Below are 19,117 nucleotides of genomic sequence, written 5' to 3'. Positions count from 1 at the left end.
TTAACAGGACCAATATTATTATTGCAGCATAATTTCGGCGTAGCTGTACACGAAGGACCAAGCGCATTGTTTATTTTGCTAAGTTTTAGTAGTTTACCTCGGTCGTGACGGCTGCCTCCTACGTGGCTTCAAAGGCTCTGCATGTTTGACAAGGTAGGTCTCCACGGTGTGGTCCTTCAGGTAGGCATTCCGTTCACCGCCGTGGCCGGGCTCCACCTCGTAAGCCCCGCAGAGAGACTCCAGCGTGGCCGCTGATATGTGGACCCTCCTGATAATCCAAATTCAATGGATGTGAAATATAATATATTACATAGTAATAGTAATAAGTATAGATGGTTTATTTGAGTGGACATGTGGAATGCTAGAAGACAACAGAAGTCACCCTGATGCAGACCGAGGAAGAGGTGGATAGATTGTGTGGAAGAGAATTGAAGCTGTACTGGAAGCACGAAGGACTGCAATCAGCAGAGAACATTTGTGGAGGAGGTCAAATCCCACCAGGGTTGTAGCGCCGTGATGCCGGCGATGATGATGTTTTGAGCGGCAAAAAGTGTTCTAGATTTTTAAGCAGACCAATCACACACCATTTGCATAAAGAGTGCTAAGCAAGCGGGAAAGAATGTGTTGTATTTGGCAGCAACACTCTTTGTTTAAAAAGAGACACAAATACTCTTTATTGGGGGCGAGTGTGTAAGAAAGTCAGTTCTATTATGCTCTCAGAATCTCTCTGTTGGTAGAAACTGCCAGCTAACCTCACTTCTGAACTGGAGAGGCAAACCTATATACTAGAGACATCTCTTGGAGAACTATATAAACATTATGACCTACTAGCACTAGAGCCATCTCACAGTTTGAGTGAAGCAGGATTGCTGGGGGGTGAAAGGCAATGAATCGTCAGAAGTGAATTAGTAGCGTAGAAGTGTGCAAGTGTAAGGACATATAATTTTATTTGTCTGTCCATCTGAAGTCGGAAGAAGCAAGTTGCTTAAATTGTGGAAAGTGACTTACCCTGGTATTCCTCCACTCTCCATATGATTGGCCAGGGTCACATCGTAGGACCAGACATCGAACTGCCATTTCCTCAAACCAAGAACTCCACACAATACCGAGCCGCTATGGATGCCAATCCTCATGTCCAGCTCAACCTAGAGAAATGAACGTTCGGATTATTCACAATTCAACGAACCCTTAATAATGAAAAAACTGGGACAGCTCTGCTAGTCAGGACATGCAAGAGGATCACCAAAGAGGCTTCTCTATATGGCTTCCGTATGAAAGAGTACTGAGAAGTTAACTAGTTGGACGGTGCGAAGGCAAACGCGTATCCTTGAGCACAAGAAACCGAAGGGAGAGAGCAGGATATCGCCAAGAACGATGTTGCTTGAAATGGATTTAATTTTAATTAAATAATTATATTTTTTTAAAGAGAGTCAAACATTACCAAGTTGTTACAAATAACCTGACAATATTTGAAAATTTCCTACTACCATCACACTAAGCAGAAAATGTTGCTAGTGTCATGATGGAGGACTTAGCAAGCTGAGGAATTGTACCCATGACTCCTGAATGGGTGTTCCAGACACGATGCCAACTCAGCCATTTAACTGTGTTTAGTGACCAGATCTGAGCCGCCATGTACTTATCCACCTTCCTCTTCCTCATTTCCTTTCCCTTCCCACTACTTTCAGCCCCTGAACATTCCCCAATAAATTAAAGATCGTTTTTTCACAACTCAACAAATGCTTTACCTAGCTTCACAAATTCTGTAATTTTTACTTTTTTTGGCGGTTAAACTGTACTTCAAAACATGTCTGCAAATTAACCATTTTGAACAATAATATCTGAGTTTTATTTCCTACTCAATAAGATACAAGGCCAATTGAAAAACAAATGATCCTGGAAAAATTTGGCCTCCGACATTCGAAATTTGGACTCCGACACTGTCAAGGATGATATAGTCCATAATCCCACTTGCTCAAGATGATGGGAAGATGTTGGAACACTTGTATGGTATTCATATAAAAAAAGAAACTGCGGTGAGAGAGCAGGATACCGACATTCAAAAGTTGGTTTTAAAAAAAAAAAAATTATATTAACTCCACACAGGAGGCCCTGAAGAAAATAATTTCCCTCAGGGCCTATGTCATCTTTGGGGATGCTGTGTGGAGGGTCTTATTGTGGAGAGGAAGGAGTGAACATGGGTCTTGAAGAGTCCCATGTTGTAGGAGGGAGGAAACACAGAGGCCGGCAGTTCGTTCCACAGCCGAGCTGTTGAACTTAAGAACGAATCGTAGAAGCGACCCGTTCTCATGTGACAAATGTCAACCGTGTACAAATGTTGGGCGCGCGTTTGGCGTGTATCCCGACTACGCACCGGTGCCGAAGGGATCAATGACGCTAGTTCCTCAGAGCATCTTCCATTGATGGTTGCTAATATGAAGCAATAAAAACTCCAATAAAAAGACTGTTAAATTCCATAGAAAGACAAAAGACCTGTGTGGTGTGGCTGGTGTCTCTAATAGCTCGGATCATGTGCAGGCCCATCTCCACGCTGCAGAGTGCGTGGTCCGTCCTTGCCGCTGGCAACCCAGACACACAGTAGTAACAGTCCCCCAACAGCTTAATGCGCAGGCAATGGTTTTCCTGAGGAGCGAGTAAAAACTACATTTAATATTTAAAAACAATGTAAAACTCACGTTATAATAGAGGAACTGGATAACGACTTTAAATTAAACATACAATTTTTTTTTGTTTAAAGAAAGCAAGACAAAAATATATATTACAGTAAATAATAAGATAAAATACAGAAAAAAACAGAAAAGTTCCAATAAACTACTTTTCATTAGTTTGTCAATGGCAACTTTTCACATAAAAAATATTAAAAAAAGATAAAACTTATTTTACTTAATGACAATAGTGATAACAATAAAAAATAACAATTTGTTTTAAAATATAAAAAACATATACACAACAGTGATAGTATCTACCAATAGTTTGTATTAGACTCTAATACAAACTATTTCTTTCAGCGAGCCAATTTTTCAACATAATATTTGTTTTTACATTTGTACATTTTTTTATATCAGCAGGTAACATATTTAAGCAACTAGGTATCATGTAGTCCAGTGTTCTTTGTCCATATTTGTTTAAATGCTTAGGTACAATTAGTCCTTCATTTATCGTAAAACGAGTATTGTAAGTGTGGTCCAGTCTATTTATGTATATATGGCTATTCATATGCTGAAATATAATTTTATACCACAGAATTGATCTTACTGAGAAAATTTTAAGATTCTGATAAAGGTATGGAACATTATGCCTTTGTTCATATAAACTTTTATGAGCTAATAATTTAACTAGTGAATTTTGAACTGATTGAACATGGTTTATATTTGTTTTACATGAAAGTCCCCAAGCTGTGATTCCATACCAATAGATTCAGCTAGTGATAAATAAATTATTCTAAGTGTACGTATTGGAACATAGAATTTTAATTGATTTAATCTATTAACTATAGATCTCAGACGTTTTTTCTATCACCAATCCCTTCTTTATTTGCTTTGTGTATATATATAATACTTCTGTAGGCTTTACGCAGACAAAGCTGCTTGCAAAATTTTGAACACTTATCACAAGTTACAAGTGAATATTACGCATTTCAAAAGACTTGGAATGCATTTTCTTAAAGCTGCAATTTTCATCTTATGTTGTTATTGAATCCAGCTACTCAATTTAGTCCAAAAATATAAAAAAAATAGTGCAGACACTTTGAAAAATCACAGGACAGTTTGAATTTTTGACAGAGCACTTTTGAAAATGCAAAAATTGTTTTCTGTTAAAAATAGGTTGGTAATTTATTGCTTGTCTGAATTTTTTACACAATCAGTTGCAACTTTAAAAATGACAATTAAATTCAAATCAAATTTGAGTTCATTGTCCAAAGTTACGCATGAAGTACAGACAACCGAAATTAGTACTTTTGATGATGATTGATGATACGAAACTTACCGCAGCTAATTTGTCGAATCGTGCAAAAAGATCGTTCAAGACTTTGACGAGTTGTTGAGCACTACACCGACTTGCCAATTCTGCAAAATAAAATCAAGTTTATAACATTGACCTACTCATTAACAGTTAAGTTTCAAAGGTATCTCCAATAAAAGCTCTCTGATCAATTCACAATGACTTATTTTACATGAAACAATCACACTAAGGACGGGTTGTTTCGGAGAATTTGAACAATTCATCAAATTTCAACGTTCATTTTCGGGTTCTGTGAAAGTCCTATTCAAGTTCTGTTATTATATCACTGTAGGCTAGTTGCTTGACAAAACTGAAATAAAAACAGAACTTGAAAAAATCTTTCACAGAACTTGAAAATGAACGTTGAAATTTGATGAATTGTTCAGATTCTCCGAAACAACCCGTCTTAAGAAGTCTACACTAAGAAGGCCAGATGTTTCCTTGGTAGTCTGAAAGATCCTGCTCGCTCCACGATTATAATGGAAGAAGAAAGTTTCTGAAGAAGTGCATTCTTTCATAAAAAAAACGAATCCATATTTTCACATAAAAACAGGAAATTATCAGTATCGTCACCCTGGTTGGTTGGATTCTGATAGTAATTTGACCGGTCGGTGGCTGAGTTGGCATCGCGTTTGGGTCCCACCCAGGCGTAGTGTGTTCAATTTCTCGGCTGGCGAAGTCCTCCTTCACAACACAAGCCAAATTTTCCGCTTAATGTGGTGGTAGTAGGAGATTTTCAAATATTGTCAGGTTATTCGTAACCTGAGAATGTTTGTCTTTCTTTTAAATAAAAGTAAAAGACATGACCTTTGATTGAGTCATCTATGTTTTTTTCTCCATAAATGTGACGAAGTTCTAAGATCTTTTATAGCTTCCATTTATTTTACAAGGTTCTAGCATAATTTAGAACCTTTAGAAATAATTAGAAATAATTGGCAATAATTATTACTGCCATTTTGATTGTATCTGACAGTTGATCGTTTTTACGAGGCGCAGTGTAGTTCGTTACTTTGGGTGGATAGGGTTCTAACTTCACCTTACCATTTCTGAGGTGTCAAAGTTTGCAAAGACGATTTATCATAATCTATTAACCGATTTCTGATTTTGATGTTGAATCATGTGGTATTTCGGTTTAACATTTTTAAACGAAAAAATTAAACATTCATTCTCACATCTCTGAACAAGGTATAGTGAAGTTAGAATCTTGTCCAACCAAAGTAATGAAAGGACTAAGCTGGTGTAGACTAACGACATCTAGTGATTTTTAGACTAATCATATACACAAACTTAGCCAAGTGCAAAACCTTGCAATCAATAACTTTAGAAATAAACCAACAGAGGGTGGCTGTTAAACCTAACCTATTTATTTAGGGCTAACAGCTGATTGTTTATTTATTTTTTCTTTTGGAAATCAACAGATGAATTACATTATTTTTACAAATTTTACATTATACCATAAATAGAATCAATAGTTTATAGATTTACTCCTTAAATTAACAGATTTAAATAGAAGATTTTAATAAGACATCTAGGTGTACATAAAAAATAAATTCATAACCGAACAACAATAGAAAAGTTACTCATGACTTGCCAGAAAAACATTTTTTATCGACTCTTGTACTTATTCAGCTAGCAAAGGAAAATGTCCACTTTTGATTTCATGTTATGTTCAATTTTTTACATTTTTTGGGCAGAAGAGCGCGTGGAGCGCACAGTTACGTACAGAAAAAATTAATTTAATTTGTCAACTCCGGGCATTTAATATTATTCTTGAATAATGTACACAGGAATCATCCGTGCGATACCTTCCTATACTTCATAAATATCAATAGCAAGGACCAATAACAGGAGATTGCTCGTGGCACACATTTTAATTAATTCCGACAAATTCGTAACTACAATATCTTTTTTTTTCAAACTGATACCCACGGATGTGAGTTATTTTTATTTAAGACTAGCTGTACTCCGCCATGCGTTAATGTGTTTCAGTCTATCTGTGCAGATAGAAAAACAGCAGCTGTTTTGATTTTACGTCCAACAAATGGCGCTGTTTTTAAATGAAAATCATGTTTTTATCTGTCTCAGATGACATCTAAATAATATAGGTATATAAAAACACACGCATATTTGAATGCAACGTGTCCAAATTTCAAAGCAATCGGTGAAGAATTTTCGGAGATTTAAGATTTTGAACAAACGTTTGGAGACATCTAATTTGTTTGGAGATATCTAAGATTTTAGTGATACGATTATCAAATTTATATTATTAAATATCAATTGTTTAGGACTGCTAGGCAAGGCAAATTCGACCGTAGGTCTATCTAATGCACAAGGGTCGCGCGTCGCATGTTTTTGTACACGGCTTCTTTACTTACGTCATTGAGATTCCGACTTTATTTTCGGGTATTGTGTCATCTTAATGCTTTATGTCAGGTTAAGTTGCTTACCAGTAAAGCCTTTGATGTCTGCGAACAGAATGGACACATTTTCATATCTGTGGATGTAGATTTTGTGAAACTGGTGAGGTTGAAAAGATCCTTTCTCTTCCTCTTGGGCGATATCCCGTATCATCTCTTTGGCAACAAAGTCTGGTAATACTGAAAAGCAAAATGACAAATTACAAATGTTTATAGTGCTGGCTGTGATGAACCAAAAAATCTGCATAATATATTATCATGATTTGGGAACACGTGTTTATGAAAATCCGTATATATCAAATGCAAAAATTATCGTGTGTTCCGATACCATAATTTAATATTTATTAACGAATGACTTATCAAATAAAAGTTTACCAGGAAACCTGTTAATTCTTTCGTAACGCCTACAATTCCGTTTTTAAGCGGAATAACCCCTAATTTGAAAAGATTATTAATAAATTAGCAAATGGCCATTTTTCTCCCTGGGATGGGCGAAGATATCTCACCAGAGAGCAGCAACTTCTTCTGTCTGGCGTTCACCTCTGTCTGCGTCTCCATGGCTCGGTGGGTCTCCAGGACGTCCCTGCGCTGACTCCTGTCTGTCAGGTACTTCGTATACATTCCGGCCAGGTTCATGCAGGAATACAGGGATGGACGAAGGTATCTTACCAGAGAGCAGCAACTTCTCCTGTCTGGCGTTCTCCTCCTGCGTCCTGCAGCGCGTCTCCATGGATCGGTGGGTCTCGAAGAAGGCCCTCCGCTGACCCCTGTCCGTCAGATACTTCGTATACATTCCGGCCAGGTTCATGCAGGAATACAGGGATGGACGAAGGTATCTTACCAGAGAGCAGCAACTTCTCCTGTCTGGCGTTCTCCTCCTGCGTCCTGCAGCGCGTCTCCATGGCTCGGTGGGTCTCCAGGAAGGCCCTGCGCTGACTCCTGTCCGTCAGATACTTCGTATACATTCCGGCCAGGTTCATGCAGGAATACAGGGATGGACGAAGGTATCTTACCAGAGAGCAGCAACTTCTCCTGTCTGGCGTTCTCCTCCTGCGTCCTGCAGCGCGTCTCCATGGCTCGGTGGGTCTCCAGGAAGGCCCTGCGCTGACCCCTGTCCGTCAGATACTTCGTATACATTCCGGCCAGGTTCATGCAGGAATACAGGGATGGACGAAGGTATCTTACCAGAGAGCAGCAACTTCTCCTGTCTGGCATTCTCCTCCTGCGTCCTGCAGCGCGTCTCCATGGATCGGTGGGTCTCGAAGAAGGCCCTCCGCTGACCCCTGTCCGTCAGATACTTCGTATACATTCCGGCCAGGTTCATGCCGGAAAACAGGGATGGACGAAGGTATCTTACCAGAGAGCAGCAACTTCTCCTGTCTGGCGTTCTCCTCCTGCGTCCTGCAGCGCGTCTCCATGGCTCGGTGGGTCTCCAGGAAGGCCCTGCGCTGACCCCTGTCCGTCAGATACTTCGTATACATTCCGGCCAGGTTCATGCAGGAATACAGGGATGGACGAAGGTATCTTACCAGAGAGCAGCAACTTCTCCTGTCTGGCGTTCTCTTCCTGCGTTCTGCAGCGCGTCTCCATGGCTCGGTGGGTCTCCAGGAAGGCCCTGCGCTGACCCCTGTCCGTCAGATACTTCGTATACATTCCGGCCAGGTTCATGCAGGAATACAGGGATGGACGAAGGTATCTTACCAGAGAGCAGCAACTTCTCCTGTCTGGCGTTCTCCTCCTGCGTCCTGCAGCGCGTCTCCATGGATCGGTGGGTCTCGAAGAAGGCCCTCCTCTGACCCCTGTCCGTCAGATACTTCGTATACATTCCGGCCAGGTTCATGCAGGAATACAGGGATGGACGAAGGTATCTTACCAGAGAGCAGCAACTTCTCCTGTCTGGCGTTCTCCTCCTGCGTCCTGCAGCGCGTCTCCATGGCTCGGTGGGTCTCCAGGAAGGCCCTGCGCTGACCCCTGTCCGTCAGATACTTCGTATACATTCCGGCCAGGTTCATGCAGGAATACAGGGATGGACGAAGGTATCTTACCAGAGAGCAGCAACTTCTCCTGTCTGGCGTTCTCCTCCTGCGTCCTGCAGCGCGTCTCCATGGCTCGGTGGGTCTCGAATAAGGCCCTCCGCTGACCCCTGTCCGTCAGATACTTCGTATACATTCCGGCCAGGTTCATGCAGGAAAACAGGGATGGACGAAGGTATCTTACCAGAGAGCAGCAACTTCTCCTGTCTGGCGTTCTCCTCCTGCGTCCTGCAGCGCGTCTCCATGGCTCGGTGGGTCTCCAGGAAGGCCCTGCGCTGACCCCTGTCCGTCAGATACTTCGTATACATTCCGGCCAGGTTCATGCAGGAATACAGGGATGGACGAAGGTATCTTACCAGAGAGCAGCAACTTCTCCTGTCTGGCGTTCTCCTCCTGCGTCCTGCAGCGCGTCTCCATGGCTCGGTGGGTCTCCAGGAAGGCCCTGCGCTGACCCCTGTCCGTCAGATACTTCGTATACATTCCGGCCAGGTTCATGCAGGAATACAGGGATGGACGAAGGTATCTTACCAGAGAGCAGCAACTTCTCCTGTCTGGCGTTCTCCTCCTGCGTCCTGCAGCGCGTCTCCATGGATCGGTGGGTCTCGAAGAAGGCCCTCCGCTGACCCCTGTCCGTCAGATACTTCGTATACATTCCGGCCAGGTTCATGCAGGAATACAGGGATGGACGAAGGTATCTTACCAGAGAGCAGCAACTTCTCCTGTCTGGCGTTCTCCTCCTGCGTCCTGCAGCGCGTCTCCATGGCTCGGTGGGTCTCCAGGAAGGCCCTGCGCTGACCCCTGTCCGTCAGATACTTCGTATACATTCCGGCCAGGTTCATGCAGGAATACAGGGATGGACGAAGGTATCTTACCAGAGAGCAGCAACTTCTCCTGTCTGGCGTTCTCCTCCTGCGTCCTGCAGCGCGTCTCCATGGCTCGGTGGGTCTCGAAGAAGGCCCTCCGCTGACCCCTGTCCGTCAGATACTTCGTATACATTCCGGCCAGGTTCATGCAGGAATACAGGGATGGACGAAGGTATCTTACCAGAGAGCAGCAACTTCTCCTGTCTGGCGTTCTCCTCCTGCGTCCTGCAGCGCGTCTCCATGGCTCGGTGGGTCTCCAGGAAGGCCCTGCGCTGACCCCTGTCCGTCAGATACTTCGTATACATTCCGGCCAGGTTCATGCAGGAATACAGGGATGGACGAAGGTATCTTACCAGAGAGCAGCAACTTCTCCTGTCTGGCGTTCTCCTCCTGCGTTCTGCAGCGCGTCTCCATGGCTTGGTGGGTCTCCAGGAAGGCCCTGCGCTGACCCCTGTCCGTCAGATACTTCGTATACATTCCGGCCAGGTTCATGCAGGAATACAGGGATGGACGAAGGTATCTTACCAGAGAGCAGCAACTTCTCCTGTCTGGCGTTCTCCTCCTGCGTCCTGCAGCGCGTCTCCATGGCTCGGTGGGTCTCCAGGAAGGCCCTGCGCTGACCCCTGTCCGTCAGATACTTCGTATACATTCCGGCCAGGTTCATGCAGGAATACAGGGATGGACGAAGGTATCTTACCAGAGAGCAGCAACTTCTCCTGTCTGGCGTTCTCCTCCTGCGTCCTGCAGCGCGTCTCCATGGCTCGGTGGGTCTCCAGGAAGGCCCTGCGCTGACCCCTGTCCGTCAGATACTTCGTATACATTCCGGCCAGGTTCATGCAGGAATACAGGGATGGACGAAGGTATCTTACCAGAGAGCAGCAACTTCTCCTGTCTGGCGTTCTCCTCCTGCGTCCTGCAGCGCGTCTCCATGGATCGGTGGGTCTCGAAGAAGGCCCTCCGCTGACCCCTGTCCGTCAGATACTTCGTATACATTCCGGCCAGGTTCATGCAGGAAAACAGGGATGGACGAAGGTATCTTACCAGAGAGCAGCAACTTCTCCTGTCTGGCGTTCTCCTCCTGCGTCCTGCAGCGCGTCTCCATGGCTCGGTGGGTCTCCAGGAAGGCCCTGCGCTGACCCCTGTCCGTCAGATACTTCGTATACATTCCGGCCAGGTTCATGCAGGAATACAGGGATGGACGAAGGTATCTTACCAGAGAGCAGCAACTTCTCCTGTCTGGCGTTCTCCTCCTGCGTTCTGCAGCGCGTCTCCATGGCTCGGTGGGTCTCCAGGAAGGCCCTGCGCTGACCCCTGTCCGTCAGATACTTCGTATACATTCCGGCCAGGTTCATGCAGGAATACAGGGATGGACGAAGGTATCTTACCAGAGAGCAGCAACTTCTCCTGTCTGGCGTTCTCCTCCTGCGTCCTGCAGCGCGTCTCCATGGATCGGTGGGTCTCGAAGAAGGCCCTCCGCTGACCCCTGTCCGTCAGATACTTCGTATACATTCCGGCCAGGTTCATGAAGGAATACAGGGATGGACGAAGGTATCTTACCAGAGAGCAGCAACTTCTCCTGTCTGGCGTTCTCCTCCTGCGTCCTGCAGCGCGTCTCCATGGCTCGGTGGGTCTCCAGGAAGGCCCTGCGCTGACCCCTGTCCGTCAGATACTTCGTATACATTCCGGCCAGGTTCATGCAGGAATACAGGAGGGCGTTGGCAAACAGTTGACGGAGAGCGCAACCGACGTCCTGTGGAAAAAAGAATCAATTTTGTTGTTGACATTTTTGAATATTTCGAATAGTTTAAACTTTGACATAAAGTGAGAATTTATCATCAAAGAATAAATGTGGTGACAACTAAACAAGTTAACAAAGAAATACAATTTAAAAATAACAAGCTTCATAATTATTTGCAGAATAATATGATGTACCATGAAAATGTTCACAATGATCCTACGAGAAATAGTTGAGATTTTAGGTTTCCCAATACGTTAGGACGTTGTTTCACAGAATTTGAACAATTCATCAAATTTCATAGCTGTCTTTCAAGTTCTCTGAAGGCTCTATTCAATTTCTGTTATTACATAATTATTGGCCAGTTGTTCCATAAAACGGACACAATAACAGAGCTTGTAAAAAACTTTTACAGAACTTGAAAATCACCTTTGAAATCTGACGAATTGTTTAAATTCCGTGAAACGAATTCCTTCATAACTTTGCGTGAACACAAAACAGCGTGTTTTATAAATGACCTAACCTAACCTAACCAAACTTTCCTAAAGCCGTAAAGGAAGCCACAAGTCTTGGCACTTTTCGCAAGATATGAATATGTGTTTTTTTATCTACATACTTACCAAGATTCTTTTTTCAGTTTCTTTTATATCTAGGTAGTTATCTGTATTTTTCCTTGTTACTTTATTATGCATTCTTTCCTACTAAATATGTGAATACATTTGCATAAATCTAAATAAACGTTAAAAAATAAAGCATTTTCATTATAAACACCCCTAGCTGTATGTATTGGTGCATCAAAGAAATTCAAATGAATCATTGTCATCAAATGGCTAATCAGCACCGATTTACCGTTAAATGCCAATTCTAAGTTTGTTTCTGCTTATAAACAAAAATTAGATCAACAGTAAAGCACAACTGTCACGTTGTCATAGACATTTACACATTTGTTGATCACAATTTTGTAGAAAGCTGAAAGTGACCTATAATCAGTGTTTAACAGCGATAAAAATAAAATGGCGCTGATTGACCTTTTGTTGACAATGTAACATTTGAATTTCTGTGAAATACCATAATACAAGCTTACGGGTATTTTCTAGAAAATTTTATCCATCATCAAAAAATTGATTGAAAATTTAATCAGGTGATAATCGTTCTCGATGTGGGCACTATTTTTTTGGTCATCCTCTGGTAATTTAAAACAGAGGTTCCCAAACTTATTTGCCCCGTAGACCACTTGCCAAATATTTTTTTCCGTAGACCCAAATATTGAATTTTCCTAAAACTATTAACGTCCCATGTGATAATCATTTATTTTTTTCGTAAAAAGATTCCCTTCCCTTGCCTGCCCTACAACCGGGTGGTGATATAGTTCCTCTGTTTTTGCATTGTGCAGACAGGGGCGCCCCACAGTGGGCTGAAAATCGCCTTTCATAGACATAGAGACTTGAATTTTCAAGGGTATTTTTTTTGGCTAGAAATGGATTCTGCTGATCATTACTATGCTATAAAATGTCGTACGAAGCAATTGCGTGTACAAATGAAGGAGTCATCATTTTTTTAAGAAAAAATTGTATGGAACTGACATTAAAAATGAGGCTATCTCTGGAATCATAAGGTTGACCATTATATCCTTACACACAAATATACTACTATTTATTTGTATTTTTTTGACATACTTCGTATTGTGGCAAAACTTGTGATTTTTCTTTTAAAAATCCTCAAAGTTAAAAAAAAAACTTTTTATGTTGAAGATTCATTTTAATGCTTAAATGCTTTACATATGAGTATGCTTTGTCTAGTTTACAATATTTTATTTACACTGCAAGCCTAAAAGCATTTAAGCATTAAAATGAATCATCAACATTAAAAAGGGTTTTTTTCAACTTTGAGGATTTAAAAAAAAAAAACGCACCTTGCGCCACAATATGAAGTATGTCAAAAAAATACAAATAAATAGTAGTATTATCTGTGTGTAAGGATAGAACGGCCAACCTTATGATTCCAGAGATAGCCTCATTTTTAATGTCAGCGCCATAAAAATTTTTCTTAAAAAAATTATAACTCCTTCATTTGTACACGCAATTGCTTCGTACGACATTTTATAGCATAGTAATGATCAGCAGAATCCATTTCTAGCCAAAAAAAATACCCTTGAAAATTCAAGTCTCTATGTCTATGAAAGGCGATTTTCAGCCCACTGTGCGCCCTTGTGAGGTATTACACCAAATGAAAATGGAGCAGGATAAGCAACGGGAATTTCTTTCTGTCGCTGGCCCTACAGAACTGCCCCTTAAGCTCTTTGTTAGCGCTTATTCCGGTCAGTTCTTCTTGTCATATGATATCCGATTCTTCAACATTCCATTTCAACAGTCAAAATGTCGTCAAACTTAGTTTTGAAGTCTGTGTGAAGTACATCTAAATGTTAAACGTCATTATTACCCTGGACGTTTTTCAAAAACAAGTTGGGGAACTAGGAAAATTCGCGGCTTCCAATGTGCAATGTTTTGGTTCAATATATTAATTCGGACAAGAAAAGGAACGTAGACTCTATTTATATACCTCAATAAACAACTTTACGATACATAAACATACAAATATCAAATAAGTAATTTCTCAGTCTATTATTAGTATTACGTAAACTGTGTTATTTGTTTTAGGTGTATTGTGTCATTTACGGAACTCCTAAATATTGAGTTGAGGTAAATGGGGGTCAGCTCGTATGTACCCCCATTTGTATCTCGTGGACCCCCAAATTTTTTCTCGCTGACATAGACCCCCAGCAAGCCGATATCGACCCCTGGGGGTCCATATAGACCACTTTGGGAACCTCTGATTTAAACTATCGTAAACTGTTCTGAAAACGTGTACATTAATTAGGATGAAGATCGGATTAGTGCGTATTAACCAAAAAGTAGAAAATCTGCTTACTGAGACCGCTTTGTACCTTACATTTAACTATTAACCAACAATAAAAAAATCCCACGTTGTTTGTTCAATTTTTATCATTTTATATGGCGATCCACTTCGGCGTGTAATGGCGCGAATACATTTGCGAGCCCAAACGCGAGCCGAGTCTCGAATTATGCGAAAGGAACGAAGAAATAGCAAACAGCGAGAAACGCCTTATGCCGTTATTCATTCCTTTCCCATAATTCGAGGCTCAGCTCGCGTTTCGGCTCGCAAATGTATACGCACATCACATTCGGAATCAGGCGAATCACGCACTCCTTATGCAGATGGCGATAAGGTTGAAATTTCCGCTTAATACATGCCGCCTGTTTTGATTCATGTAAAAAAAACATGGACAAATGGATGTTTTCTTTGGTTTTGTGACGGAAAGACACAAATTATTAAAATGTTTTTTAATCATTATCTAGAAAACTACATTTGGCACACTGAACAATGATACCTAATCTGAAAAGGGGTTCGCAAGTAGGAGATTTTACACTTCACAGATTTTTTTTTTAAAGCTTGATACTTTATTTATTTCTAGGCTTATAAAAGGCTGAGATGTGTTTTTTTCAGAGTATTTAATTAAAGCCTCTATAATATTTCTAGGTTATCAAATTTTCAAACCAAATATCCAAATTTTTGTATGATTACTTCGCATTGTATCGCCTCAGAGAAAAAATATCGAAAAAACTCTGCTAACTAGGGGGAACGCTATCATAAACCAGTTAAGTTGAACAAATAAAAAATCAATGTAAAAAATTTATGAATCGGAAATCAAACTGATTGAAAATTATGATATCAGGTTCAATGAGCAGTGAAAACTCTCAAAATGAACAGTAAACAGACACAGACAGCAAATATAAGAAACACGAGACTCAAATCTATTAGACTTCCTTAAGTGGAAATCGAAAACGCTTGCTTCAATTTCGATTCGATCACCAATCAACAAAAAAAATGAAATCTAACCATCTTTCTAGAATTTTCTTGTAATTGGTCCAGGGGATAAGAGTGTCTTCGGCTGTAGAGTTATCTGCAATTTCCGGAGTACGACCCATTTACCAACTTCTCGATGTCTTTTTTTGCTTCCGGTGGCTTTTTGTATTACCTACCTCGGACTTTTTCAATCACTTTCACCAATTATTGCTGAGCGAACGCTAAATTGAGTAAAAATTTATGAGTTGATCGAAAGATTGTGCAAGGAATAAATTGAGTAATTTAATTTAGTAATGCGCAGTCTAAAAAATTGTCAGGTTTTTGTAATTCGCATATTTGCGACCTTGATTTCGCTTTAAAGTCCCCAATAAATTAATAATAACGATTCATCATTTTTCAGTTCAATGTTGCAAAAATCTCCCTTATAATATTAAACCAATTTTAATACAAGAAATAATATCGGTAATTTTTCTATGCTAAAAGATAAGGACCATAAATTGATTGATTCCGGTATATTTTCTCTTCTCTATGTACGGGTTTTTCAATAAGAGGTGTTATTTTGAATAGGCCGCTATTTCAGTAGATGTTACTTTTGAAGCTGACATTTGACAAGTAGAAACTACGCCATTAATAAAAATGGAACGATACACGCTTCAACAACGCATTGAAATTATTAAAATTCACTTGATTGAATCAAATGCAAATCATCTTGAGTAATGAGGCCCATTTCCACCTCGGTGGCTTCGTCAACAAGCAAAATTGTCGCATCTGGGGCTCGGAAAACCCAAGAATTATTGTTGAAAAGCCTCTCTTTCCTCAACGTGTGACTGTTTGGTGCGGTTTATGGTCCGGCGGAGTCAATGGACATTACTTTTTCGAAAATGAGGCTGGAGCAACAGTTACGGTGAATGGATTGCACTATCGAGAGATGATTAATGTTTTTTTATGGCCGGAATTGGATGGTATTGATCTGGACAACGTTTACTTTCAACAAGACAGCGCTACGTGTCACACAAGCAACGAAACCATTGATCTTTAACGATTGAATATCAAAATAACACCTCTTATTGGAAAACCCTGTAGTATAAAATAAAGTCGCTATCCGCGTCTGTCTGTTTATGTGCTTAGTTCTTCTAAGCTACGGAATGGATTTTGATAAGGTTTTCACTTTCATGTAGAGAATTTCTTTCGAAAGGTTTACATATATAAAACATGCATATTATATTTATAGAAAGTAGAGAAAAATCGATGTTTTATAATCAAGTCGTAAACATATATTTCGGGCACTACATTGCTAACGCTGGCTAAACCTTATGAGATACATCAAAATAATGTACTACGGAATTATTATAAACAATTAATTATAAATTATATATCTAAAAGAGATTTACATAGAAATGTGCAGTAGTATACGGGGTGTATCGGCACATTTGGAGTAAAAAATGAGCACTTTGCTGTCTGGTAACACTTTTTTTTAATAAAAAATTTATTATTCATATTTTCACCACATGTCACCAATGTTTTATCCTTTGTCAAAGTTTGAAAACCCGTCTGGCAATATTTTGTCCGAGTTTCGTTGGATAATGTACGTACGTACCTACGTTGGCGCGCTTTTACAATCACAACGAAATGGCACGGCACCAACTATTATTATTTAATGTGTACGAAAGAGCGAGGACACTTTTTGACACACTTTGGTAATAACAGCTGTTGAACACGAGAAACAATGCAAATGACAGTGACGGAGTGTGGATTTTTTATTTATTTTTTGTTTTTAATGGAAAAAAATGTTACCGGACAGCAAAGTGCCTATAACATTTTTTACTCCAAATGTGCTAAGGAATAGCTGGTTAAAGTTTGTCGGGTACTTGCCGATACACCCTGTATGTCTAAGTCCTAAAGATAACCCCCCGCAAGGCCGGGTACACACCAGCTAGTATTATACTAAAATAAGTCTCTACCACAGACATAGGAATTAATAGACGAGAAGATAATGGCGAGGGGTAAAATCAACTGTTGAAGAACGAAGGGGGTTAAGCTGACTGTGATTCGTCAATAAATCAATCTGACAGTAAATAGGCATCTCGCATTATAATATCACCATTTAGTTCTTAAAAGTAAAATCTGCTTTTGAATGAATAGACATTTTTACATGGGAGCGCAAATTACTCGCCACGTTATGAACTAATTTGCGAAGTCCAAATTCGGCAAAGTAAATTTCTTCTGTTTGCAGAGTCGTAGTTAGTTTCAGAGTATTTAGTTAAGACACTTTTACAAATGTTTCATAATTTACTTACCCCAGTAAACAAAGATGAGCACACTTGAGAATCGCTACATTGTGATGTGATAGTATATGTTTCTAAAACTGATCCATATAATACGGTGTGAATAAGCTTAAAATAAAGTAAAATAATGCTTACTTATGGAATGTAATACGACAATTGGGTTTATTCTCTTTTGCACATCTATTTTTACAAGTTTTCATATCACAAGTCAACATTTTGCCGTGTTATTTCGTAAAATGAACCGATGATGCCTCGACCATAGTTCGCACAAGAATGATGACGTCACGTTTTCAAATTTCACTTGAGGCCATACGCGAGCCCAGCCGGCTCCAATGGAACCGGTATGGGGAGTGGGGATAGTACGCTTTTAATCACTTAGGGCAGGTCTACTAATATTCATATGTCTATGGTCTCTACCGTGTCTGTCTGTTTGTACGCTTAGATATTCTAAACTACGCAACAGATTTTTATAAGATTTTTCAATATCATTTAGAAAATTTCTTTAAGAAGTTTTAAATATAAAATACATGCATATTTTGTTTATATAAAGCAGAGAAAAGCTGAGCTACGTCGGGTACACGTCAGCTGGTATAAACTGTAATGTTATCACTGTTCCTAATTTTATATCGGTAAAACAACTCTTAATGAGAATCAAAGAACATTTAAGGTGTCTTAATATTATTTTTTTTCCGATTTCGCTAAATATATCATAGTTTTGAAAAACAGAGATAAGTATTATATATAACTATAAAGGAAAACCATTAGATAACTCCGAAATAAAGAAACCCCTTTATAATAATGAGTCCATTATCAATGAACAAACAAATGTTATCTTAAAGTCCCATCATAGACATGTTCCCTTTCACCGTCCCTTCTGTCTCCTCTCCCCACTCGTCACTTCAACACTTCGTAACATAATATTATGTTCACTCATTGTTTTGTAATGTCAAGTTAGTATATTTTGCCCTGAGGAAGGAGGAATGGTTGTTCCGAAGCCAGTCGGCGTATATAAAAAAAATATAGTGGTTCAAACAAATGTTACATTGTTTCATCTCTAAATACGGGGTTTTCCAATAAGAGGTGTTATTTTGATATTCAATCGTAAAAGATCAATGGTTTCGTTGCTTGTGTGGCACGTAGCTCCGTCTTATTGAAAGTAAACGTTGTCCAGATCAATACCATCCGATTCCGGCCATAAAAAAACATTAATCATCTCTCGATAGCGCAATCCATTCACCGTAACTGTTGCTCCAGCCTCATTTTCGAAAAAGTACGGTCCAATGACTCCGCCGGACCATAAACCGCAGCAAAAAGTCACACGTTGAGAATAGAGAGGCTTTTCAACAATAACTCTTGGGTTTTCCGAGCCCCATATGCGACAATTTTGCTTGTTGACGAAGCCACCGAGGTGGAAATGGGCCTCATCACTCAAGATGATTTGCATTTGATTCACTCAAGTGAATTTCAATAATTTCAATGCGTTGTTGAAGCGTGTATCGTTCCATTTTTAATAATGGGGTAGTTTCTACTTGTCAAATGTCAAAAAATGACAGCTTCAAAAGTAACATCTACCGAAATAGCGGGCTATTCAAAATAACACCTCTTATTGGAACTTCTTCTCTCTTCGTCAACAAGCAAAATTGTCGCATCTGGGGCTCGGAAAACCCAAGAGTTATTGTTGAAAAGCCTCTCTATCCTCAACGTGTGACTGTTTGGTGCGGTTTATGGTCCGGCGGAGTCATTGGACTTTACTTTTTCGAAAATGAGGCTGGAGCAACAGTTACGGTGAATGGATTGCGCTATCGAGAGATGATTAATGTTTTTTTATGGCCGGAATTGGATGGTATTGATCTGGACAACGTTTGCTTTCAACAAA

The 19,117-nt window shown here is 40.3% G+C and overlaps 1 protein-coding gene across 1 annotated transcript in view; it reads right to left on the bottom strand.

The window, feature by feature from the left end:
• The window catches only part of Ac78C (adenylyl cyclase 78C), a 114,274-nt gene that overhangs the window by 30,428 nt on the left and 64,729 nt on the right, over positions 1–19,117 (bottom strand). Inside the window, exons 8-13 of the mRNA XM_089647653.1 lie at positions 10,894–11,096; positions 6,471–6,620; positions 4,009–4,088; positions 2,494–2,643; positions 1,009–1,145; positions 98–268 (exon numbers count right to left, since the gene is read on the bottom strand). Of these exons, the coding sequence (XP_089503779.1) occupies positions 98–268; positions 1,009–1,145; positions 2,494–2,643; positions 4,009–4,088; positions 6,471–6,620; positions 10,894–11,096 (891 nt within the window). The remainder of the gene's footprint in view (positions 1–97; positions 269–1,008; positions 1,146–2,493; positions 2,644–4,008; positions 4,089–6,470; positions 6,621–10,893; positions 11,097–19,117) is intronic.

The sequence above is a fragment of the Hesperophylax consimilis genome, chromosome 26 (assembly GCF_061612785.1).
Source record: "Hesperophylax consimilis isolate HC1 chromosome 26, BYU_Hcon_1.0, whole genome shotgun sequence".
NCBI lineage: Eukaryota > Metazoa > Arthropoda > Insecta > Trichoptera > Limnephilidae > Hesperophylax > Hesperophylax consimilis.
The sequence above is the reverse complement of the archived record's forward strand: the minus strand, read 5'-3'. Positions and strand labels throughout refer to the sequence as shown.